We start from the raw sequence: 24,353 nt of genomic DNA, 5'->3' as shown, positions 1-24,353 counted from the left end.
CCCACTTGATTTGCCTCAGTCACTAAAATGTCTGGGGCCAGCCCTGCATACAAAGCATGCTCTATGATAATACGAAGAAGTTTGAATTCAGAGTATTATGGTTTGCATGTGATGTCATGTGGTGAGAGGAAGCCTGATGGGATCTGTCACAACAGCAGGGAGGGCCTGAAGGGGTCCACCACAGCAGCCCATTGGGGCCAGTCGAAGACTTGAGTGTGGCCAGGATTTATTTTAGGGGGCAGGCTTTATGTTGGGGGGACAGAACTGAGTTCTCTTGGACACAACAGATCAATTAGTTGAGTTTTTTTATTATTTACTTGATTGGGGGGGCAGCTGGCCCTCTGCCTACTCCCATGGTCACGGGCACAGAATATTGAGGGGACCCAACCCGCTCCTTGAAATTTGGGGGGTTGTCAGTCCCCCGTCCCCCTTGCTTATCATCGAATCCCTTAGCACCATTCGTTCTAGCAACACATTTGTCCATCCTGCAAACAGAATTGTGTTGGGACTTACCACACTTTTCTCTTTCTTTCATTGCTCAGCATATAATAATAACCTGTAGGGAGGTAAGGGAGAGGTCAAAATTGGCTGCTTTATTCCCCCTCCCCCTGCCCCCCAAACAGTCTTTTTCTATATTTAATTGGTGCCAGTGCATTTCTTGCTGGGTAAGCACTTATTTCCTTAACCAGTGACTAGGGGTGTCACACTAGCTATTTGGGGGGTATAGAATATTCTCCACAAACTGTAAATTCTAATGTAAGAACTAGTTTTACAACCTACATTTTAAAAATCTAGTAAAAATTAAGTCAAGCTGTGATATTGCCAGTAATGCAAGTAATGAATAATGAATTTTTTGATCCAGTTACATTACTGGGCAATGTGTCATTCACCATTGGCACTTCTGAAATGTGAGCTACAGAAAACATTTTTTTGTTTTAGTTTTAAAAATGCTATTCATTTAAATTTGATGAACATTTGAATTTGTATGTATTTCAACTATATGTAATAGCCTTTTTTTCTATTTTGGTGTGACCTTATTCTTAGCAATTGTATACCCTTGGCCATACAGTGTGATTTTTTTTTTTACAGAAAGTACTTTTAATGCTTTATACACTTAAAGTACCCACGCCTATACAATTATGTGTAACAGCATGTGAGGTGACATGTGAGGTGGACTTATTTATTTAGCAAAAAGGAATAGGAAGAGACAGAGGAGAAAAGCTTGCATATGTAGCTCATAAAGTCCTAGAAGAGAAGAAAACACAGCTTCTAACAAGCTCATTGAATTTTACACAACCATCAACTTTGTTCTATGATCTCGCAGATGATCAGTGTGGAGCTGAAAGCTCTGCTATCAGTGGAGACAAACATGGTGACTTATCCTCTTAAGATGTTTGAGGAGTCAATATAAATTTATAAGCATTTGAGACTTGTTACTTAAAGCCTATTTTTTGAATAAATTTATTTCTTGTCACAATGTATCAGTTATAATTTTAATATGTTGTGTGTTGCCTTACTTGTCTAAAGGTAAAGGTAAAGGGACCCCTGACCGTTAAGTCCAGTCACAGACGACTCTAAGCAGATAGTAATTTGCATTTCTGATGTTATGTAACTTGTCATTGCTGATTATTTGTGTTTTATTTTCCAGAAATAATAGCATTTATTTTAAACTTTATATTGATTTTATTAGTGTTGTACAGTACTGAAAATACTGCACCATGTAGATATGCTTATTAAAGAACGTACTCATATAGCAGACCTGAGGGTATTTTTAATATTCCTTTTACTTTAAAAGCTACATTTCATACATACACTATGGAGGGTTGTAGCCTTTGCAGATGGAGCCCTCACGCTTTCCTGCTCCCAGCGGTCTGCTCTCAGCTACTTTAGCAGAGTGTGCACAGCGTAGAAACTGTTGCAGTGTGTGTGTAATAAATCAGGCTGCACGCACGGTGTCTTCCTTATCTTCTAAAAGTCTTTATTCGTGTAGAACTCATAAATCTCCTCCTGGCGACAAAGCGCACATCTTGCTTCTCTCTCTGTTGCTGAACGGAACAACACTGAGTCACAGGAAACACTCCCTCAGTATACTAAACCACGCCTCAGAATGTGAGACGTCACACAGAACTTCTTAACCCTGTAAGTTCTGATTCTCTCCACACCCCCTCTCGCCTTGCATTCTGAGAGGAGAACCGTGAACACACACTTACAGACCTCTGAGCGTTCAACCCCTTTTTCATTGCCTTTCGCCCCTTCCTGGCATCTTTTCCAGGCAACTGTTGAACCTCCTCAAAACTCTCAGGTTTGCACTGTGCGAAACCAACCCACGCATTGGTGACCTGAAACCTCTCAGGTGGAATTCCTTTTGTTGCCCGAGATGATCGCCTGGGCACAAACTGAGGTGCTTCTTTTGACCCACTGGGGCCAGCAAGTGTGTCTTCTTCATCAGACTCCCCCTCTGACTTGACCCATCTGTGAGCTTTCTCCATTATGCTAACAGGAGATGAAGGCTCACTCTTGGACACTCCTTTAACAACCTGTGGAGACGCCCAATCCTGTTCTGGACCCTGATCATGGACCTGGTCCTCATCATCAGGTTCAGCCTCTGGCTCTCCCTCCTCCTCAGAATCAGACAGATAATCTGAGTGAATGTCAGGACTCGCTTTGCGCCTTGCCCAACCATCCTGCTCACAGAACTCAGCATGTTTACTGATCAGAAGCTTGGTCTGATCACCTTCTGGATATGCAAACCTCCACCCCTTTGTCGCAGGTTCATACCCACAGAAGATCATTTCCTGGACCTTTGGACCACCCTCCTTCTGCCGAGACATTGGTACCGGCACCAAGGCTTTCGTACCAAATACCCGGAGGAAATGCACCTGCGGTTTCTCTCCGTGGAGTGCAAAATACGGGGTTTCACCTACCACTGAATTGTAGGACCTGTTCGTCGTAAAATTCGCAGCTTTCGTCGATTCAGCCCAAAAGCTTTGAGGCAAACCAGAGTCACTCAGTTGAATCTGTGCTGCTTGAACCAGAGCTCTACTCCTAAGCTCTGCCACCCCCCTCTCCTGAGGAGAAGTCACCTTGTGATGTATCCCTCTCTCGTGAAAGAAACTCTTTAGGGCAGACCCAGTGACCTCTGAACCTCGGTCACTCCTGAACCCCTGCACCTTGGCGGAGAACCGTAGTTCCACCTCCGCAATCCAATCTTTGATCAGTTGCGGTGCATCCTCTTTCCATTTCAACGGATATACCCATGCGTTCCGGGTAAAATCATCTGACAGCGTCAGCACATACCTGGCCCTGCCCAGACTTGGCTTTGGCATGGGACCAAAAAGGTCTGCGTGCACAAGCTCAAAAGGCTTGGTGGTTACCCTCTCCACCCTGGGATAGCTGTATCCCTTGGCTTTGGCTTTCCTGCAAGCCCTGCAATTTAGGGGTTTACCACATTCCTTTACCTTGCACCCTTTAGTGCACTCTGGTAGCATCTGAATATCTTCGCAAGAACCATGTGACATTCTCTTGTGCCACACGCAAGCACATGAAACATGAGTGTGAACAGTTGCACACTGTGCCTGTGCTTTCTCAGCATTCTCTTCACTCTCCAGAGGTGTTTCCAAAACAAAGAGGTTGTTCTGACTTTTCTTAACACTTACTAGTTGCTTCCCCCCTCTGGAAATTGTGCAGACATTCTTCTCAAAACAAACCTTATACCCCTCCTGTAAGAGACAAGGTACAGATAAAAGACAATGTTTTATCCCAGGCGACAAGTAGACTTCCAGCTGTGCCTGCAAAACAGAAACATAAACATTTCCAACTTCAGACAATGGCTTTTGTAACCCATTTGCTAAACAAACTGTTTTCTCAACTGAAACAGGTTTGCAGTTCCACATCTTGACACCAGGTGTCTCAGTTATGAGATGCCTGCTGGCCGTACTGTCAATTATCCAGCTCAACACTTTGCCCTCACTGCAGCTGTTCTCCAAAGCTGCCATAGCAACAAACTTCCCGCTGCCGTCCTTGGGACCTTTGCAGGTGTCCTTTACAACCGCCATGGATGCAGTTAGCTGATAAGCGCCGTCTACCCCCTCTGAGCCACGTTGTCTCTGCGTCTTCCCATGCCTGCCTCCCCTGCTGGACTGGTTGCCATGGAAACCCGGCTGATTCCCATGGGAAACGGCCTTGGAAACATCCTGCCCTGTCTCCCTTGCTCTCTGGGGGCAGTTGCGACGCAGATGGTCAGGAGAATTGCAAATGTAGCAACGACGAGTGGAAAAAGCCTGAACAGTGCATTCTGCTGGCTTGGACCCTCTGCAACCGGAGGAGCCCCCCGAGCCAGCTTTGCCCTCTCTGATACGCCGTTCTTCTTCATCCCCCAAACGGCCTGTGACATACGCCAGCGTCAGCTGTTGCGGATCCATCGACTCCAAAGTTAGACACAGATTGTCATAACTCTTGTCCAAAGAGCTGAGCAAGATATAAACCTTCAGTTCCTCAGAAAAGTTAACTTGCAACAACCTCAGCTGGTTGAACACAGAAAGCATCTCAGTTACATGCTTCCTGATGCTGTCCCCAGGACGCAGCTTCATCTCAAACAAGCGTCTGGTGGTGTGTATCTTTGCCCCAGCTGTTGTTCTGTGGTGCACTCTTTCCAGTGCACGGTAGGCCTCATAAGCAGTCTCAAGCCCTTCTCCCAAAGGCAGCTGAGAACCCTCCAAACTGAGCACGATAGCTCCCAGGGCCTTTTGATTCTTTCTCTGCGACGCGTGTGCGTTTGCAACGTCTGCTGCTGCAGCACCGGCTGCTGGTGGGGGTAATGGAAGCTGTTGGACTGCTTCCCACAAACCCTTGGCTACCAGCCAGGCCTTCAGCTTCCTACTCCACTCCTCCCAGTTCTTTCCGTCCAATTTTTCAAATGGGACTGCGTACGATTCATGGCTGTCTGCCATCTTCTCCCCCGGGGCCCAGCGTACTCACGTAAACAGTAGCTCTCCAGCTCCCGGTTCAGCAGAACAGCTTCTCTCCAGCGAGATCCTCTGCCCCTCCAGGCAGGACTCAAAGCTGGCTTCCAACGCTGGCTTCCAACGACGTCAGCTTGCCTTTAAACGTTAGGCACAGCTCCAAACTCTCTGCAGCTTTTCCTCAGCTGGCTCCCACACACCGGCACGTCTTTGCAACAGCTTCAAAGCGTTTTCTGACCACCCATGACCTATGGAGGGTTGTAGCCTTTGCAGATGGAGCCCTCACGCTTCCCTGCTCCCAGCGGTCTGCTCTCAGCTACTTTAGCAGAGTGTGCACAGCGTAGAAACTGTTGCAGTGTGTGTGTAATAAATCAGGCTGCACGCACGGTGTCTTCCTTATCTTCTAAAAGTCTTTATTCGTGTAGAAAAACAACTCATAAATCTCCTCCTGGCGACAAAGCGCACATCTTGCTTCTCTCTCTGTTGCTGAACGGAACAACACTGAGTCACAGGAAACACTCCCTCAGTATACTAAACCACACCTCAGAATGTGAGACGTCACACAGAACTTCTTAACCCTGTAAGTTCTGATTCTCTCCACATACACAACATTATTAGAATTCAAGTCGATGGTAAATATACGGTTACTGGCAGGTTTAGTGATTAACGCGAGTCATTCACATTGTTTTTTCAATTTCAAGTTTGCTGCAAAAAAATCAAAGAACGTGAATTCACTGCATTGCCTCATTGAATAAAAGCATCTGTATAGTTTTTGGTTGCCATCTGAACAAGTTTACCCATGAATAAACATGCATATTAATTAATGATATCATTTTCAATGCATCAAAATTATATCATTTTCAATGCATTAAAATGAATATTCTCCTATTTTAAATGAAAATTCTCTAACATTCCAATTAATTGATAATATTCTTGAGAATATTCTCCAAAAGATTTTTCACTAGATTTTAACATCACTAAACCATTTTATACCATCATAAAGCATGGAAATTCCTCCTCCTCTTCCTAGAGGAAGCTATTTGCAGGACATTCTGCAGGCAGCACTTCCAGCTGGATGACCAGGGAAGAGCCATGGCTCAGTGGCAGAACACCTGCTTTGCATGCAGAAGGTCCCAGGTTCAGTGGCGTAGCGTGGGTTGTCAACACCCAGGGCAAGGCAAGTAATTTGCGCCCCCTAACCCGTGGATTTTAGCACTCGAGTGCGAGCGCCCCCCCCAATATGTTGCGCCCGGCCACCCTGCACCCCCACGCTACGCCACTGCTTCAGACCCCCAATAAAACATTTGCGAGGGCCAGTCCCCCAGTTGATGGGCATTGCCAATGTGATCAACTATGCGGGGCGGGGTTTACGTGCCTCCCCCCCCATATCATACTGTATTCACGTTGGCACCCCTGATGAACTCAGCGGGGCTTACTTCTGCCCCGCAAGCCTTTGCACCTCCATGTCTCCTTTCCTCTCTATATGTAAGAGGGTGAAGGTCAGGCTGGCAGCGCAAATAAGGGCCCCGCTGCTGAAGGCCTCGCCCGCCATGACCTCCTGGTCCACGGGCAGGGCAAGAAAGTGCCTTTTCCTTGGGGGGGGAGTCTTAAATTTCAAATTATTATTATTATTATTATTATTATTATTATTATTATTATTACTACGAATATCTAATGTGCGTGGTTTCTCTAGGGCCACGTTTATCATGTGGCTTGTCCTGGGTGAAAAGCTCTTTTTAAAAAATTAATTGCCAGCATGGGAAGGAGGCCCCATCTGGATTAAGAGCATAGCAGGAAGCAAAGGGTTAAACCTGCCCTAGCCCCTGCCATCATGCAATAGGAGAGTGTGTGCTGTCAGTCTGTGAAAGAAACAGCAGTCAAGTGACCACCCTCCCCTCTGTACCATGGCTCTGATCCCACTTGCCCACCTGTTTACTAAGCCACAAGTCCAAGGGAGGTTTATTTTTAAGAGCCGTTAAACATGAACAACTGCTGACTGCATCGCTCAGTCACTCATTTTAGGCTGAGGCCACATCGCCTCCCCTTACTTTCCGTTTCCTCTGCTGTTAGACTTCACACCTCCCAGGAAACAGTGCTTCAACTCTTGTCATATATGGACATCGCTGCAACTAAGAACAGAATGTAGCATCCCCCATAAGGTGTTTTTAAGCAAGAGAAAATACGCCTAGAGGCAACAGCGGCTGGTGCCCATTGTACCCATTGCAAGCAGAACCAACTCATTCCAGTTTTGCCTCCATCCTCTCCTCTGGTACAGTTCACCCTTGGTTCAATGCACCAGGTCACTTCCTCCCCGCTGCATTTCTCCTCCTGTTTGTGATCTTTTCTGCTCTCAAGATCTCTTATATCGATATCTCATTATAAGATTCCCCATCCATGGCCTCTCCCAAATGTGCTTCTCCTGAGGTGCCACCAAAGCTCAAGAGTCCTATATGGAACAGAGATATCTTCAGCACACACTCTCCTATTGCATGATGGCAGGGGCTAGGGCAGGTTTAACCCTTTGCTTCCTGCTATGCTCTTAATACAGATGGGGCCTCCTTCCCATGCTGGCAATTAATTTTTTAAAAAGAGCTTTTCACCCAGGACAAGCCACATGATAAACGTGGCTCTTTTACACCTTTGCCGCGGCTCCAGGGCGGATACTAGCGAGGGGAGGAGGCACATTGTGCGCCCCGACACTCCCCACTGTGGCGGGCGCTGTACTGGCTGTGACGTCGCATGGGGTGGTGCGTGTCCTGACGTCACCTTCCCGTCCGCTGTCAGATCGCAGCTCTGGAGATATATTTGTTTTAAATGTGGCAATTGTTTTGCGGCTCCCAGTTTTTTCTCTCTTCAGAAATGGGTCCAAGTGGCTCTTTTTGTCTTAAAGGTTGCAGACCCCTGCCCTAGAGAAACCACGCACATTAGATATTCATCATAATAATAATAATAATAATAATAATAATAATAATAATAATGGTTTGAAATTTAAGACTCCCCCCCGCCCAAGGAAAAGGCACTTTCTTGCCCTGCCCGTGGACCAGGAGGTCATGGCGGGCGAGGCCTTCAGCAGCGGGGCCCTTATTTGCGCTGCCAGCCTGACCTTCACCCTCTTACATATAGAGAGGAAAGGAGACGCGGAGGTGCAAAGGCTTGCGGGGCAGAAGTAAGTCCCGCTGAGTTCATCAGGGGTGCCAACGTGAATACAGTATGATATTTGGGGGAGGGGGAGGCACGTAAACCCCGCCCTGCATAGTTGATCACATTGGCAATGCCCATCAACTGGGGGACTGGCCCTCTCAAATGTTTTATTGGGGGCCTGAAGCAGTGGCGTAGCGTGGGGGTGCAGGGTGGCCGGGCGCAACATCTTGGGGGGGCGCTCGCACTCGAGTGCTAAAATCCACGGGTTAGGGGGCGCAAATTACTTACCTTGCCCCGGGTGCTGACAACCCACGCTACGCCACTGGAAGGATCTGTCAGACTGAACAGCTGCGAAGGTCAGGATCCACCAGAGACTTACCTTCCTTGATGGGGAGGAGCCTGTCCGCCTTGTCTTTGCGACCAACGGTCCTCAGTGCTTTGGCCGCCACCTCGACTGCGTAAATTCCGCCGTAGTAGCTGAGCAGCAGGTCTCCGAGGCGAGAGGCGCCTGCCTTGTGCAGAACCTCCTCGGGGATGCGGACGAAGCCCTCCTCCAGCGGGATCTCGCGCAGTTTGCCCAGGAAACTCCGCCGCTCGTCCTTATTCAAATCCTGCAGGGCCCATCGCAAGGCGCAAGAGATATGAAGACTGCTCCTGGAGTCGCAGCAGAGGGAAAAGTAGCCGCCGCTGCTACTCGGGTGCCCAGCACCGTAAAGGCTTCGGGACCTCTGCCGTCTCTGCAACTTGAGGAGGGGATCCACCTCCCTCTCCCCTTCCTCCCTCCCCTTCTTCTCGGTGGACCTGCTGGCCTCCTCCGTCTTCAGCTTCTCGCCTCCTTCCTCCAGGGGCTCCTTCTGGCGCCCATCGCTCTTGAGCCATAGGGACCTCAGCAACTCGAGGAGGGCATCCACCTCCCTCTCCATTTCCTCCCTCCCCACCTTCTTCTCGGTGGACTTGCCGGTCTCTTTCGCCTTAAACATCTCGCCTCCTTCCTCCAGAGGCTCCTTCTCGCGCCCACCACCCTCGAGACTTCGGGACCTCTGCCGTCCCTGGAACTTGAGGAGGGACTCCTCCTCCCTCCCCTTCTTCTCGGTGGACTTGCCCGGCTCCTCCGTCTTCAGCTTCTCGCCTCCTTCCTCCAGGGGCTCCTTCTGGCGCCCACCACCCTTGATCCATCGGGACCTCTGGACCTCGAGGATGTGATTCATCGAGCCCTCCCTCCCCCCCTTCTTCTCGGTGGACCTGCCGGCCTCTTTCGCCTTCAGCATCTCGCCTCCTTCCTCCAGGGGCTCCTTCGCCGAGGGGTCTTCGGGGGTCGCCATGGCGCCCCTGGCCAGAGGAAAGTCTCGCCCCGAGGCAGAGCCGGAGAGGCGGCAGCGTCCGAAAGGAGGAAGGAGGAAGCGGGCGACTCTCTCGGGGAAGCCGCTCCTCGGCGGGCGCTTAGCGGGGGCGGAGACTCCCGAGGTTTCCTCCCGCCGAAAAGAGAATCAGCGCCGGACCTGGGAAGGCGAGAACGTGGGAAGGGTCTTCCCGGCGCTCCCAGAAGACTGGCTCGCAGGCAGGGGGGGAACACAAAATAAAAACACCCTGCTTTCTTCCAGGTACGGCTCAACCACTAATCGCGTATCAGCAACAAGCCTCTCCTCCCTCCCTCCCTCCCGTCGTTGCCAAAAGGGGCACATCCGCCCTTGCTGAACCGCAGGACTCAGAAAGGCAGAAACTGAACCGCCTGGTGAGCCAAGAAAGACGGTGCAGCCAGTGGCGTAGCGTGGGTTGTCAGCACCCGGGGCAAGGCAAGTAATTTGCGCCCCCTAACCCGTGGATTTTAGCACTCGAGTGCGAGCGCCCCCCCCCCCAAGATGTTGCGCCCGGCCACCCTGCACCCCCACGCTACGCCACTGCTTCAGGCCCCCCAATAAAACATTTGAGAGGGCCAGTCCCCCAGTTGATGGGCATTGCCAATGTGATCAACTATGCGGGGCGGGGTTTACGTGCCTCCCCCCCCATATCATACTGTATTCACGTTGGCACCCCTGATGAACTCAGCGGGGCTTACTTCTGCCCCGCAAGCCTTTGCACCTCCATGTCTCCTTTCCTCTCTATATGTAAGAGGGTGAAGGTCAGGCTGGCAGCGCAAATAAGGGCCCCGCTGCTGAAGGCCTCGCCCGCCATGACCTCCTGGTCCACGGGCAGGGCAAGAAAGTGCCTTTTCCTTGGGGGGGGAGTCTTAAATTTCAAATTATTATTATTATTATTATTATTATTATTATTATTATTATTATTATTATTATTATTACTACTACTACTACTACTACGAATATCTAATGTGCGTGGTTTCTCTAGGGCCACGTTTATCATGTGGCTTGTCCTGGGTGAAAAGCTCTTTTTAAAAAATTAATTGCCAGCATGGGAAGGAGGCCCCATCTGGATTAAGAGCATAGCAGGAAGCAAAGGGTTAAACCTGCCCTAGCCCCTGCCATCATGCAATAGGAGAGTGTGTGCTGTCAGTCTGTGAAAGAAACAGCAGTCAAGTGACCACCCTCCCCTCTGTACCATGGCTCTGATCCCACTTGCCCACCTGTTTACTAAGCCACAAGTCCAAGGGAGGTTTATTTTTAAGAGCCGTTAAACATGAACAACTGCTGACTGCATCGCTCAGTCACTCATTTTAGGCTGAGGCCACATCGCCTCCCCTTACTTTCCGTTTCCTCTGCTGTTAGACTTCACACCTCCCAGGAAACAGTGCTTCAACTCTTGTCATATATGGACATCGCTGCAACTAAGAACAGAATGTAGCATCCCCCATAAGGTGTTTTTAAGCAAGAGAAAATACGCCTAGAGGCAACAGCGGCTGGTGCCCATTGTACCCATTGCAAGCAGAACCAACTCATTCCAGTTTTGCCTCCATCCTCTCCTCTGGTACAGTTCACCCTTGGTTCAATGCACCAGGTCACTTCCTCCCCGCTGCATTTCTCCTCCTGTTTGTGATCTTTTCTGCTCTCAAGATCTCTTATATCGATATCTCAATATAAGATTCCCCATCCATGGCCTCTCCCAAATGTGCTTCTCCTGAGGTGCCACCAAAGCTCAAGAGTCCTATATGGAACAGAGATATCTTCAGCACACACTCTCCTATTGCATGATGGCAGGGGCTAGGGCAGGTTTAACCCTTTGCTTCCTGCTATGCTCTTAATCCAGATGGGGCCTCCTTCCCATGCTGGCAAGGAGGCCCCATCTGGATTAAGAGCATAGCAGGAAGCAAAGGGTTAAACCTGCCCTAGCCCCTACCATCATGCAATAGGAGAGTGCGGAGTGAGGGGCGGGGCCCGGCGGAGTCTCGCTGCCCCCCAACGCCTCTCGGAGAAGTCCGCCGCCGCCGCCTCTTCATCCCCAGCAGCAACTTCCCTGCCCGGCTCCCCGCCGCCGCCACCGCCTCCTTCTCTCCCTGCTTTGCAGTAGCAGCAACAGCCGCCACCACCGCTCCTCCTCTCCTCCCGGGGACGATGCTCTGGTTCCTCAGCGGCAGCTCCCGAGCCGTGTCCCCGCGGCGCCTCCGCTCCCCCGGGCTCCCCTTCGCCGCCTGGCTCCTGCTGCACCACTTGGGGGCAGCGCCCATGGCCGGGGCTTCCTCCTTCCCGAGACATGGGGCTCTGCTATAGCCTGCGCCCGAGGCTCTTCGGCGACTCCGGAGGCGGCGAGCGCCCCCCCCAGATGTTGCGCCCGGTGCGGCCAGCCCCTCCTGCACCCCCCACGCTACGCCACTGCCTGGGGCGCAAAAACGTGGTTACAAAGCACTGATCCACATGGATTCTCAGGATTTTTGCATTGGGCTACCCCAAACTCACTGTCAAATCACATGTCTGCGGCCACAGCATGAACCACAAAAATCATACATCCACTGTTTCATTCAGAATATTTTTTCTTCTTCTTTTCCTCCTCTAAAAACTAGGTGCGTCTTATGGTCCGGTGCGTGTTATGGAGCGAAAAATACGGTGCCTCAGTTTTTTAACGTCCCTGTTGACAAACATTTTGGTTTTCGAACTGCATAAACCCAAGTAAATGCTTCGGTTTTTGAATACGCCTTCAAAGTCAAACAGGAAACGCAGCTTCCACTGAGTGCAAGTTATTTGTTTCCCTATCTGCAAAGAGTACCTCAGTTTTTGAATGTTTCAGAACTCGAATGGTCTTCCGGAACAGATTACGTTCAAAAAGTGAGGTACTGCTGTATTTATTTTGTTGCAAGCTTTTTTACCTGCCATACCTGCGAGACACAAGAAATCCACTGTAAAACGTTTTTATTAAATTTTCCTTTATCGCTCCACAAGCCATAAATTTCCAACTCTCTTTCCATAATTTTCCCCATGATCATAATTCGATAGTTTTACCTATATCTATAGCCCATCTAATCATTACCTGTTCGTCCTTCTCCTCCTACTCCAGTAGCGTTTCATAAATTTTAGAAGTTACCTTGGTCTTATTTTGTAATAACTCTTTATCTAGTAATGAAATTTCCTTTGTAAAGCCTCTTTTCTTGTCTGCCTTGAACACTTCATTTAGTTGGTGATACTGAATCCACCCTGTTAGATCCACCTTATTTCCTTGTAACCTTTAATATCAGCTTATCCCCCCCCCCCTTTTAATAAATCCTTTTATGTAGCCCAATTTAGTTCCTTGTTTTTCTTTTTTACCGTTATCGCTTGTAAGGGTGAAATCCACCAGGGTGTCTTCGGTTTTAGTAGCTCTTTGTATTTTGCCCATACTCTGTATATCGATTTTCTTATGATATGATTGGTAAATCCCCTGTGAACTTTCACCTTTTCGTATCCTAGATACGCATGCCACCCATAGTGGTTATTAAACCCTTCTAGATTCAATAAATCTCCATCCTGTGAGAATATATATATATATATATATATATATATATATATATATATATGCTTTATTCTTCATACTTGCATCTGTACATCAAAGACATACCTTCCTTATTTTACATAAGTCAAATTTGTCAAAACGAAAATCCAACAAAAGAATATAAGTCCTCCTACAATACATTTAATACATAAGCTTGACGTCCCATCCTTTCCCTGTTTTTCCACTCTAATAAACCTATTGTCTCAATATATTACTCATGAAATAATAATTTTCATACATATTTCATACATCTGTTTTCTCCCTTTTAACCTAAATTACTCACAGAGGTTACGCAAAGGCTGCTACCGAGTTCAGATTGCAACAAATGTTCTTTAAATATGTCCTTAGAGGTTCCCAGTTTGAAATGAACTCCTGTTTTGACTTTGATATTTTATCTTTTCTGAGAGACTGTCTAATTCAGCATATTCTACCAGCTTTAGTAACCATTCTTAGTGGCAATTTTGTCACTCTTCCAACCTTTTGCTATAAGTACTCTTGCAGCAGTGGTGGCATACAGAAAAACTTCTTATCTTCCTAACAATGTCTGGACCTGTAATGCCCAATAAAAATTATTCTGTTTTTTTCAGAAAAGTTACAATTTACATTGTTTTGAGCTCTCTCTCTATACATCATTCCAAAAGGTCTTAATCTTTTTACATACATGTGGAAGGGAGTTCCACCTGGTTCTCTACATCTCTAGCATGTATTTGGAACATTTTTGTACATTTTGGAAAGTTGACAGGGGGTTAAATACCATCGATATAGCATCTTTTGGAGGTTCTCCCTTAACGTAAAACATGCCGTAAATTTCCAATTAACTTTCCGTAGGTGTTGCCATTGGCTCATCTCTATGTTGTGGCCAAAGTCTTGGGCCCATTTAATCATTGCTGATTTGACCTCCTCCTCCTTGACTTGCAAGCCAAGGAGGAGTCAGTATGCTTCAGAAAGGGTTTTGGTCTTTACTAGGTCGGATTTGAATCTCCGTCGCAAATCCTTTCTTTTTATCATTTTAAAAAGTTTCAAATAATTGATAATATTGAAACCAATCTGACACCTGGTCTCTTATTTCTTGAATTTTTTAAACTTTTAACTGGTTTTCTTCTTCTTTTAATAATGATTTATATACAGGCGAATTTCTGTTTGTGTTCTTCCTTCTCACTGCAAGTGCTTCAGTTGGTGAGACCCACCAAGGCACTTTTGGTTCAAGAAGGTCTTTATAGTTTCCCCAGACCATGTAGACGGATTTTCTGATATGATTCAAAAAGTTGCTGTGAACTCTGACTTTCCCATAACCCAGGTAGGCATGCCAGCCATTCCTGTTGTTATACCATTCCAGGTCTAACAATTCCGGGTTTTTGAGTGTGCACTACTCCTTTAGCCAGGTGAGACAGGCTTCCTCATAATACAATCTTAAATTGTATTACGGGACAGGGAAAAGCCTCCTCTGTCCTTAATATCAATTAAGATTTGATGTTTAATTTGAGGTCTTTTCCCTTGCCAGAATATCTACTCTTTTAGACAATTTAAACAAACCAAATCGTAATACAAATTTAGAACAGGTAATGCCAATCCACCTCTATATTTATCTATTAAAAGTTTATGTTTAAATCTTGGTTTTTTATACTGCCAAATAAATTTTGATAGGTCTTTTTGCCATAATTTGAAACAGCCCTTCCCTCCAATGATTGGTATAATTTGAAATAAAAACATCATTTTAAGCAACACGTTCATTTTTACTACTGATATCCTGCCACAGAGTGATAGTCTTAACTTATTCCAGATCTCCAAATCTCTTTTAATTTCATTCCAAATTTTTGTATCATTGTCCTTAAATAGGTTACTATTTTTGTTTGTTAGCCATATTCCCAAGTACTTAGTTTTGTTTACTATTGCCAATCCTGATATCTTCTGTAATTCTTCTTTTTCCTGCACAGGTTTCTCCCTATTAACATTTAGGGATCTTCCTCTTTCTGTTTCACTTTAGACAGATCACACTAACACACACTGCCCACATGAGTATCCTGAGATCCCTCTCGGCAGCCATTCTCCCTCCTCACACGCAGAAAGAGAAGCAGAAAGACAGTTGAAAAAGACAGTTACTGGAATAACAGTTGGAAGAGAATGGAATGCCTCTCTCATGTGACCCACAGCGAAAGGAACGCGTGCGCCCCTTAAAGTACACAGTCATTTAACATAAGAAAACATCTCCATTCCAGGAAATGGGAATGCACTGCCACAGAATAGGTCTTCAAAGAGGCTCTAGTCTGTGTTCAGATGGACTCATTCTGTCAAGTTCTTTGTAGTCACCCTCTCTCACGTTTAATCATTACCAGCTCCCTAGAGAAGCAGGCGGCTGGTTTGGCTCCAGTTCCTGAGCAGGGACACTCAGAAGTAATCTGTCTGGCTGTGTCTTGCAGATTTGGAATGAAATGTCTCAACAACAGCTATACACAACAGCCACCACCAGAACCTTAATTGCAATAAACTGGAAAGGGGCAAGGGTTCCAACGAGAATGGAATGACAGAATAAATTACTAGAATATGAATAAATGGCACAATTGACTTGAGAGGTAATACAAAACAATCATTTGTTCAAAAATGGGACATGTTTAAGATATATTAACAAAAATATAACAGCGGTGTGACACCTATGGCTGCATTTGAGTGACCCTTGTGTAAAATAATAACAAAGAAATAAGAGAAATTGGTACGATATGTTGTAAGAATGTATTAGAAAATATAAATAGATGAAAGTAATAAGTACACTCAATATTAGAAATGTTAAATGCACTGGGAGTTGATGGGAAGTCTATTACACTTTAGTAAGAATGTTGAACTAAAGAGATTGTATAAGATCAAATCTTTTTATCTGTATATTTACATAAGATTACTTACATAAGATCGTTTTTTGTTTGTTTTTTGTTATTTATGAAACTCAATAAAGCATTGAATTGGAAAAAAATAAAAATAAAAAATACTTTTTTTTCACCCCAAGTGCTCAGAAAAATCTGTCAAAATCTTTCTACTGTAGCACCCTGCTTGTGGTTAACGCTTAGCTGGAATGAAATAATCAACGCAGCAATAGAGAAATTAAAATAATAATTTATTTGTCAGACAAATAAATGAGAGGCACAGTGGTATATGGTTACCAAGCTCTGGCCTGGGCTCCTGCCATTATGGCCAGCACTTATATTCCCTCAGCCCAGCCTCCTTGCTCCTCCTTTGGCTGCCTCTGTCCAATCAGCCTGGTTGAAATTCTCATTGGCTGTTTGCTAGAACCAATCACAAAAGATACACCCATTTCATATTACCTTTTATGGGAGACAAAAGCTATATATTCTTCTATCTATAAATGACAAATAAGTAGTCATTTATCTTACATTTATCTCAACAAGGAACCTTAATTACCAGCTCACCTCTTGCCCTCCTTGCCCTATTGCCCTCCAAAACAGATGGTTTAATAGTTTTAAATTTTTATCTTAAACAGATGTCAAGGATCTTGAGTTTATCATTGAAAGATCTCCTTCTTTTGGAGGTCTTTAAACAAAAGGCCTGACAACCATATATCAGGAGTGCTCGATGGCGTCACCTGTCTGGCAGGGGGCTGGACTCAATGGCCCCTGTGGTCTCTTATAACCATGATTCTATGAAATAAGAATCTAGCATAAGGTTTTAATATTTCTTTCTTTCTAGATCCTTTGCATAATTACATTTAAGCTAATATATTTCATACATTATCATAAATAACCTTTTAAAAGGAAAAGAAATCTTCTCAAAGTATAAAGGAACAGTTTACAGCCTCAAAATAAAATAGGAAGAAATCTCTTCTTCTGTTTACACCCCATTTTCCAGCCAGTTGCTTTCTTTTCCATTTGCTCTTGGCCTTTTTAACCTTAGGAAGAAGATATGGCTCATTTTACTATTTGCCAAGCTTAATTTGTAGGGTCAGTGTAACCTTGCTCTTAGCCTGTAATTCCCTTTTTACAACTTTGAGAATTGTTTTCTGCTATAAATCAAGGGGGCCCTTGTCCAGGAGAATAAACATCTTGCCAAGGTTCTTAGGCAGCTGGTCTTCTGCCTGGCATGAAACATTTGAAAATCTTTAAGCTCATTTTAAAATACAGATCCTGATTAATATATAAGCTTTGATAAAAATGCAGGCTGTGATTAGATGCCTCACTACAATTTCTACTTTTAGTTAAGTATTTTTATTCATTTACTTGATTGGGTGGAGGCAGCTGCCCCCACCCCACCCCCACCCCCAGTCTGGGCCCATCTGTTCAGCCACTTACCTCACTGGGACACAGCTTACACACAACACTTTCCCCACAAACTGCTGGGTTTTCCATCTTGCTGCTTCTTCCTTCCTCTGCAAATAGGGGAGATTCTGACTTCAGCCCTGAGGGGCCTGACGCCTTGAACAATTTTTTACCTGAGCCTGTAAAAGACAATTCTTTACCTGACACGACTGTTGCAAGGAGGAGGAAGGTAGTTGAACTGTCCTTGAAATTCAGAAAGTACTCTAAGTCAAACTCACCATGTACTGCAACTAGCAGAATCTGAATGGAGCCTGGATATTTCCTTTCTACTTGTTCCAGGAACCAGCAACAAGTTGCCTCCCCCCTTTCCTGGATCATATTCAGCAATTTTTGACATTCCTCCCTGAAGTCTTTCTTTGCTTTCCACAAGTCCCTGTATTCTTTTTGTGTGATAATAAAGCCATAGTATAATTCATGTAAAAAGAATTCTAGGTCCTTTTCAATAATTTCAAGTAATTCTTTTCTTCCCTTGCAGACTATTTCATCACCAGTGATAATGACTCCTTCCAGTGACCTGTGGCAAAAACATTTATTTTATATTAGGCATTGTTGTGGGCAGAGAATTAGAGCTTGATTAGGATACAAGCTGGGGCTTAATTTTTCCACCCCTAGTATACTGCTTTCTCTCATCCTCTGAGAATGTTGAGCTCTGCTTTTCCTTTGCAATGTGAAAAATATATTGATTTAATCCACACTGAAAAGAAAGCATGATGTAATTTGCCACCCCTTTTTTAATGGCCAAGAATATACACAGTATTCATGACACATTTTGCACTCCTCTCTAGGTTTCATCCAAGGCAGGCGCCCCTGCTGACTTTGTTATTATACGTTCTACATGCAGACACAGCCAGGCTGCCCACGAAGAGGGGGGGAGGTGTCGGGGGGGGAGACATACCTGGACCCTCCTAAGAGGGGTGTCAAATCTGCCGGCCACTGCCTCTGTGACCAGCTCTTCCGCAGGCCCTCTTGCTGCCTCTCCTTCTCCACCGACCGCTAACTCACCACTTCCTCCTCCTCCTCCTCAACTGCACATCTGCCCTTCCTTGCAGGTCTCTATTTTGAAAATGGAAGTGTTACAACTTCATCCACACCCCTAAGGAACAAGGAGGGCAAAGTTGTAATAGAGTGATTTTCAAAATGGAGACCTGAAAGGAAGGTGTGTGGCAGGTGGTAGGTGGGGGTGAAGCTGCGCTGGTGGCTTGAATCTGCAGCAGGGACTCAAACCAGTCAGCTGCCTCTCTTGTCCATACTCTTCCATCTTCCTGAGAAAGGAAGATGCAGCAGCTGTGCCTCCCCCTCATCTCTGGGCTATGGTATATTATTATTATTATTATTATTATTATTATTATTATTATTATTATTATTATTTTGATTGGTCTTGACTGTCAGGTCCAGCTCTGCCTCCTCTTTCAGGTAAGGCAGCCTCCTTTCCACCAGTAGAAGGCAAAAGCCATTTCTTGGGGCGGGGGGAGATGACAAACAGGCAACTCAAGGTTCGATTTTAGGTTTTTCTAAAGGTGAAAGAGGGAAAACCTTTTTCCCCAGGGCAGCTATAAATAATGGATATTAGAAATATACTGGCAGGATAATGGGGCAGTCTTTCTAGCAGAAAGAAAATTTGGCTTGCTTATCTACCAAGTTAATAAGAGGCTTCAAAGCGACTCATTAGCTTGACTGCCCATCTTCCAGAGCCCACCACCCACAGATCTGGATTCTGTATACATTTAGGGGTTGAATTTGAAAAGGGGGGGTAGTGTCTGCATGTATGTACATAACATGCATTGTGGAAAAAGATTGCCACCTCTGGTTAAAGACCCCTCTTAACTGCATGAGATTTCCCATTTCTTTTTCCTCCTCCATGAGAGGAGCAGAAGCTGATCTAGGAAGGATGCTTCTAAACCAGAGTCCTCTCTCGCCTCAGCTCCCTCCTTCAGTCACAATGGTTGCTGCATCTTTGGTGGCTCTCAGATTTCCTTTTCCATCACAACTTGGCTCAGACCCCTGGCCCAGCACTGCCCCACCCACAGCCGGGCAAGGGTCTTCCTGGCCACTGATGCTGCTCCTGCCACTGCTTATCACTGGTTGGGCTGCTGAGAAGGAAGGCAAGAGGGAAAGAAAGGAGACAAGTGTTTTCCGTGCGTGTGGGTGTGTGCATAAAGAGAAAGAGAGAGAGCCCCTTAGCAAACTACAATTCCAGGGGGAGAACCAATTTGATTTGCCTCAGGCGCCGAAATGTCTGGGGCCAGCCCTGCATGCAAACCATGCTGCACAATAATAAGCAGAAGCTTGAAGTCATAGAAATGGCTGAGCCGTTGCCCTCTGGACTCACACACAAGCCTCTCCTCAAGGCTGCTTCTCCCGTTCCCCCATCCATCAGGTTCCTGAGGACCACTGAACTACTTGTGTCTCTTTACTAGTACACCAACATCGCCTAGCAACCCCGTTCCTAGGAAGTGATACTTATCACCAAATCCCTTAGCACTGTCCATTCCAGTGACACATTTGCCCATCCTGTTTCCTGGATGAAGCTCCCTCCCAAGCTAAGATCTGATTCTCACACCATCCAATCAATGCTCTTCCACTGTAAGCTGCAAGTAGAATTGCAATAGGACTTACCACACATTTTTCTTTCGTACATTCCTCTGCATATCAGGGGGCATGACACTGTCAACTGTGGAGAGGTAAGGGAGAGGTCAAAACTGGCCGTTTTATCCCTGCCCCCAGCAGCCTTTTGCTATATTTAATTGGCACCAGTGCATTTCTTGCTGGGTAAGCACTTTTTCCTTTAACCATTGATGTTTGTGTGACACTAGCCCTTTGGGATATCATACTGTGAAATGTATATGAGAGAAAGAGTAGGGGCCAATGGTCAGTTGACACTTGACAGCTCTAGTTCCGACAACAAATGAAGTAGAACAAGTGCTTATTGGCACCCCTGCTGTTTAACATTTATGTAAATGATGTAATAACTAGAACTAAAACAACCAGAATTTTTTCCTGTTACACTTTTATCCCATAAGGTATCCATCTTGCTATATACCGGGAATATGGTGCTATGAGAACAAGCACGTGGGTATGAGGGGATTACTAAAGAACTTTAGTAGTTTGTCCTAACAAAGGTTTGAATATAAATTATTCCAAGACAAAAGCTGTAGTATTTGAGGCACAGCCTGAGAAGCATAAATGGTTCCTAAATGAACAAATAATTGAACAAGTGAGACATTTCAATTATTTGGAGATTTGTTCTCCGATAAAAGTACTTGGTACCATATAGCAGCACTTAGGCCTTGAAGACATCAAGATCTGCACAAGCAATTCTTAATTTTACCAGAAGCAAAGTTGGCACTGAGAACAAATAATGGTTTAGGTGCTCCCACAGTTAACGTATTGGGGAGAAATTAATATCTAATAAGACTACTCGGTTTATCCCCCCCCCAACTCCAGCAGCTAGTATTAGAGCAGAAACAGGAACTATGCCAATACAGTGTCAAATTCCTATGGTCTTATTTAGGTATTATTTTAAACTCCGTAATATGGAAGACTTTTTGTGGAGCAACAAAAATTACAACAGAAGATTTCTTGGGAGAGATGTGTGGCTCGGGCACGCTGCAGGCTGATTTGAAGGAAGGTTAACCGAAAGTTTATTGTGGGGTGGAAACCCAGTTCCTTATTTATAATAATCATCTGACGTCATCCTGTAATAATGGGCATGCAGCATGTTCAGCAGACAGCCATTTGGAGACTGTGCTGTAGTGGCAGAATTGAACAGAAAATCCAGGGAACTTGCTTATACCATCATAAAGCATGGAAATTCCTCCTCCTCTTCCTAGTGCAATCTATTTGCAGGACATTCAGCAGGCAGCACTTCCAGCTGGATGACCAGGGAAGAGCCATGGCTCAGTGGCAGAACACCTGCTTTGCATGCAGAAGGTCCCAGGTTCAATCCCTGGTGTCTCCAGGTAGGGCTGTGAAAGACTCCTGCCTGAAACCCCGGAGGGCCACAGTCAGGCAAGATTAGCAATCCTGAGCTAGATGGACCATGAGGCCCATTTGGGACCTTCCTCTGTTCCTGGCCTGCAAACCTTCTGAACTTACAGGCCTGATTTAATTTTTTTGCAGGGCTCAAGCAGGAAAGAAAAAGGACTTTCCCTTCTACAAAGGGACAAGCTCTACCCGAGTCCAAAAAACGGCCTGCCCTTGTACTTAAGGCTGATTCTTTGCTGTTCTGTGTGTCCTAAGGGCGCTGAAGGTATTTCTAATATTTTAAGCAATAGCAACCAGACGGTTGAAACATACCAAATTGTTCCATATGCGCGAAATGCCTGGCGCTAAAGTAAAGATACTTCCAAACATTCCAAGCCCATGGTTGTTTTTCCTTCCCTCCTTCACGGCTGCAGCTCAGCGCTGGGCTGGCGCAACCAGGCAAGGAAAGATCTGCTGTCAGACTGAACGGCTGCGAAGGTCAGGATCCAGCAAAGACTTACGTTTCCTGACGGAGAAGAGGAGACTGTCCGCCTCGTACTCGCAGCCAACGGCCTTCAGCGCATCGGCCGCTACCTCTACTGCGTAAGTTACGCCGTAGTAGCTGAGCAGCAGGTCTCGGAGGCGAGAGGCGCCTGCCTTGTGCAGAGCCTCCTCGGGGATGCGGACGAAGCCCTCCTCGAGCGGAATCTCGCGCACTTTGCGGCGGAATCTCCGCCGCTCGTCCCGACTCAACGTCCACAGCGAGAGTTGCAAGGCGCGAACGACAGGGAGCAGAGCGAGATAGAGATTCTCCCGCTCAGAGAGAGACTGCGGGGCGACCGACTGCTGCAATCGCCACGTGTTGGGGTCCCTGTCGCCGTCGTCGTCGTCGCTGCTACTCTGGAGCAAACCCTTGAGGCATCGGGACGTCTGCAACTTGAGGAGGGGATCCACCTCCCTCTCCCCCTTCTTCTCGGTGGACCGGCCGGCCTCTTTCGCCTTCAGCTTCTCGCCTCCTTCCTCCAGGGGCTCCTTCGCCAAGGGGTATTCGGGGGTCGCCATGGCGCCCCTGCCTAGAGGAAAGTCTCGCCCCGCGGCAGAGCCGGAGAGGCGGCAGCGTCCGAAAGGAGGAAGAAGGAAGCGGGCGACGCCCTCGGGGAAGCGGCTCCTCGGCGGGCGCTTGGCGGGGGCGGAGACTCCCGAGGTTTCCTCCCGTCGAGCAGAGAATCAGCGCCGGATCTGGAAAGGCGAGAACGTGGGAAGGGCCTTCCCGGCGCTCCCAGAAGACTGGCTGGCTGGCAGGCGGGGGGGGGGGGGCGGAACGGCTAAATGAAAACACGCCGCTTCCTTCCAAGTTTGGCTCAACTTCTAATCGTGTATCAGCCCGGAGCATCTCCCTCCCTCCTCTCCCCTTGTTGCCAAAACGAGCACATCCGCCCTTGCTGAACCGCAGGACCCAGAAGGGCAGAAATGGAACCGCCAGGTGAGCAAAGAAAGAGGGTGGAGCGCGCCTCTTTCTCAGCGCAGAAGGGAAGCCCTTGGCCGTCGCCTCTTCCTCGGAGAAGCCAAAGTGGCTGCCCACCTTCTGGCTGCGGGATCCCGAAGACCGTCGGCCGGTGCAGGACTGGAGCAACCAGGGGGGCCTAGATGAAGTAAAACAAGAGAAATACTTAACTGAACAATCACGTCGGTTCTGCCCCCCTAACAAAGGTCCACCCCCCAAAAAATATAATAATCCTGGCAACGCCCACGCGCCGGTGCCTGAAGGACCCCCTCGAGAACTTGGAGAAAGACGAGCTGCGGAAGTTCAGAGGGAAACTGAAGGCAATTCCCATCGATGGATGGCGCTGAAGGAGCGGGTGCCACAAACGCACATGCTCCGGCTTCGCTACTACACGGAGGAAGACGCCCCACACCTGACATCCCAGATCTTCAATGGGATTAACTGCAGCATAGGAGCCAGGGCCCTTTGCACCCCCTAAAATATTTGAGAGGGCCAGATCCACCTCCGAGGTTGACAGTCATTGCCATTCAAAGGATGTGATCTTGTGATCGATTACGTGGGGCAAGGCTTACCTAAACCCAGTGGCGTAGTGTGGGTTGTCAGCACCCGGGGCAAGGCAAGTAATTTGCGCCCCCTAACCCGTGGATTTGCGCCCCCTAACCCTAACCCCAGATGTAGCGCCCGGTGTGGCCGGCCCCCCCTGCACCCCCCACTACACCACTGCCTAAGCCCCCCCCCCACATATTTAATTCAAGTTGGCTCCCCTGAACTGCAGCGACCAGGCACAGGCTCCAGGAAGTGGATTGGACTAGGGATAGGAAGGAACTCCCCCAAGTTCTCTGGTCGGTCGGTCCTGATCAAATTATCTGGATCTGTAGGGAGCTGGTTAGAGGGGGGCTTTCTTCGATATCTAGTGCAGGTGCCCAGAAATCTTGGGTGGACTTCTGTGCATCCCAGACTATTCCTCTCATTTCTTTCACATAACCAAATTCCCATGATGAAGTGTACCAAAAATTGAGAGAGACTTCTTGGACCAGTTTCCTTTTGATGAAAGAATATTGGAAGCTTATGCAGGCCTAATGAAAAGGACAGAATGTTATTGGTAAAATATCTTTATTACAAAGTACTTTTATTTACAATGTACAAACTGGAAAGGAGAAATGTTAGGAAGCCCTAAGGCAAACCAACTTGGAGTCACCACCACCCAGGAAGTTTGGAGAAGGACAGGCTGGCTCTCTCTGGCTTCATCTCCTGGGATTCTGTTCATCTCCTGGGATTGAAACCTGCTCCTCCTCCCAAGATGTACATCTCGCAGCAAGAGAAAAAGTCCTGTCAGGAAAGGAACATGCACTGAACTGCAGCCTCAGGAGGGACTTTGCTCACCAGAGGCACTGTGCTTAGTGAATGAGACAGCACTGCTGTGGTATGTCAAACACAAGAGGAGTTAAGTACAACATTCCTAGAGTGAACGTTTACACAAGGGGAGGAATGTTTGTCCAGCCAGCAGGTAAACTTCCTCTGCATGTGACTAGAGGTGGGTGTGGCCTCACCCGT

General features: G+C 46.9%; 3 protein-coding genes and 1 long non-coding RNA gene across 17 annotated transcripts in view; 2 read left to right on the top strand and 2 right to left on the bottom strand.

Annotated features, from left to right (window-relative positions):
* Nucleotides 1–22,555, bottom strand: part of LOC309355199 (uncharacterized protein) — a 35,424-nt gene extending 12,869 nt beyond the window's left edge. For 3 of the 11 annotated variants that reach the window (XM_081885790.1, XM_081885785.1, XM_081885789.1), the window contains exons 1-3: nt 22,250–22,555; nt 8,482–9,190; nt 514–556 (exon numbers count right to left, since the gene is read on the bottom strand). In XM_081885790.1, the coding sequence (XP_081741916.1) occupies nt 514–556; nt 8,482–9,190; nt 22,250–22,357 (860 nt within the window). In that variant the 5' untranslated portion in view covers nt 22,358–22,555. Of the gene's footprint in view, nt 1–513; nt 557–8,481; nt 9,191–9,344; nt 9,498–17,305; nt 17,467–17,550; nt 17,847–19,948; nt 20,004–21,816 lie in introns of those variants that run through there. The other 8 variants (XM_081885791.1, XM_081885793.1, XM_081885792.1 and 5 more) reach the window with 8 other exon arrangements.
* LOC309355201 (uncharacterized protein) overlaps nt 1–22,614 on the bottom strand; it is a 42,160-nt gene extending 19,546 nt beyond the window's left edge. For both annotated transcript variants that reach the window (XM_081885802.1, XM_081885803.1), the window contains exons 1-2: nt 22,551–22,614; nt 9,560–9,601 (exon numbers count right to left, since the gene is read on the bottom strand). The gene's annotated coding sequence lies outside the window, so the exon portion shown is untranslated. The remainder of the gene's footprint in view (nt 1–9,559; nt 9,602–22,550) is intronic.
* LOC309353961 (uncharacterized protein) overlaps nt 1–24,353 on the top strand; it is a 122,191-nt gene that overhangs the window by 65,773 nt on the left and 32,065 nt on the right. The gene's annotated exons all lie outside the window — the stretch shown is intronic.
* Nucleotides 15,148–15,505, top strand: LOC309355202. The gene is made up of 2 exons (XR_014162457.1): nt 15,148–15,305; nt 15,431–15,505. It is a non-coding gene; the product is annotated as an uncharacterized lncRNA (long non-coding RNA).

The sequence above is a fragment of the Podarcis melisellensis genome (assembly GCF_964234715.1).
Source record: "Podarcis melisellensis genome assembly, chromosome: 13".
NCBI lineage: Eukaryota > Metazoa > Chordata > Lepidosauria > Squamata > Lacertidae > Podarcis > Podarcis melisellensis.
This window is presented reverse-complemented; position numbering and strand designations above follow the sequence as displayed.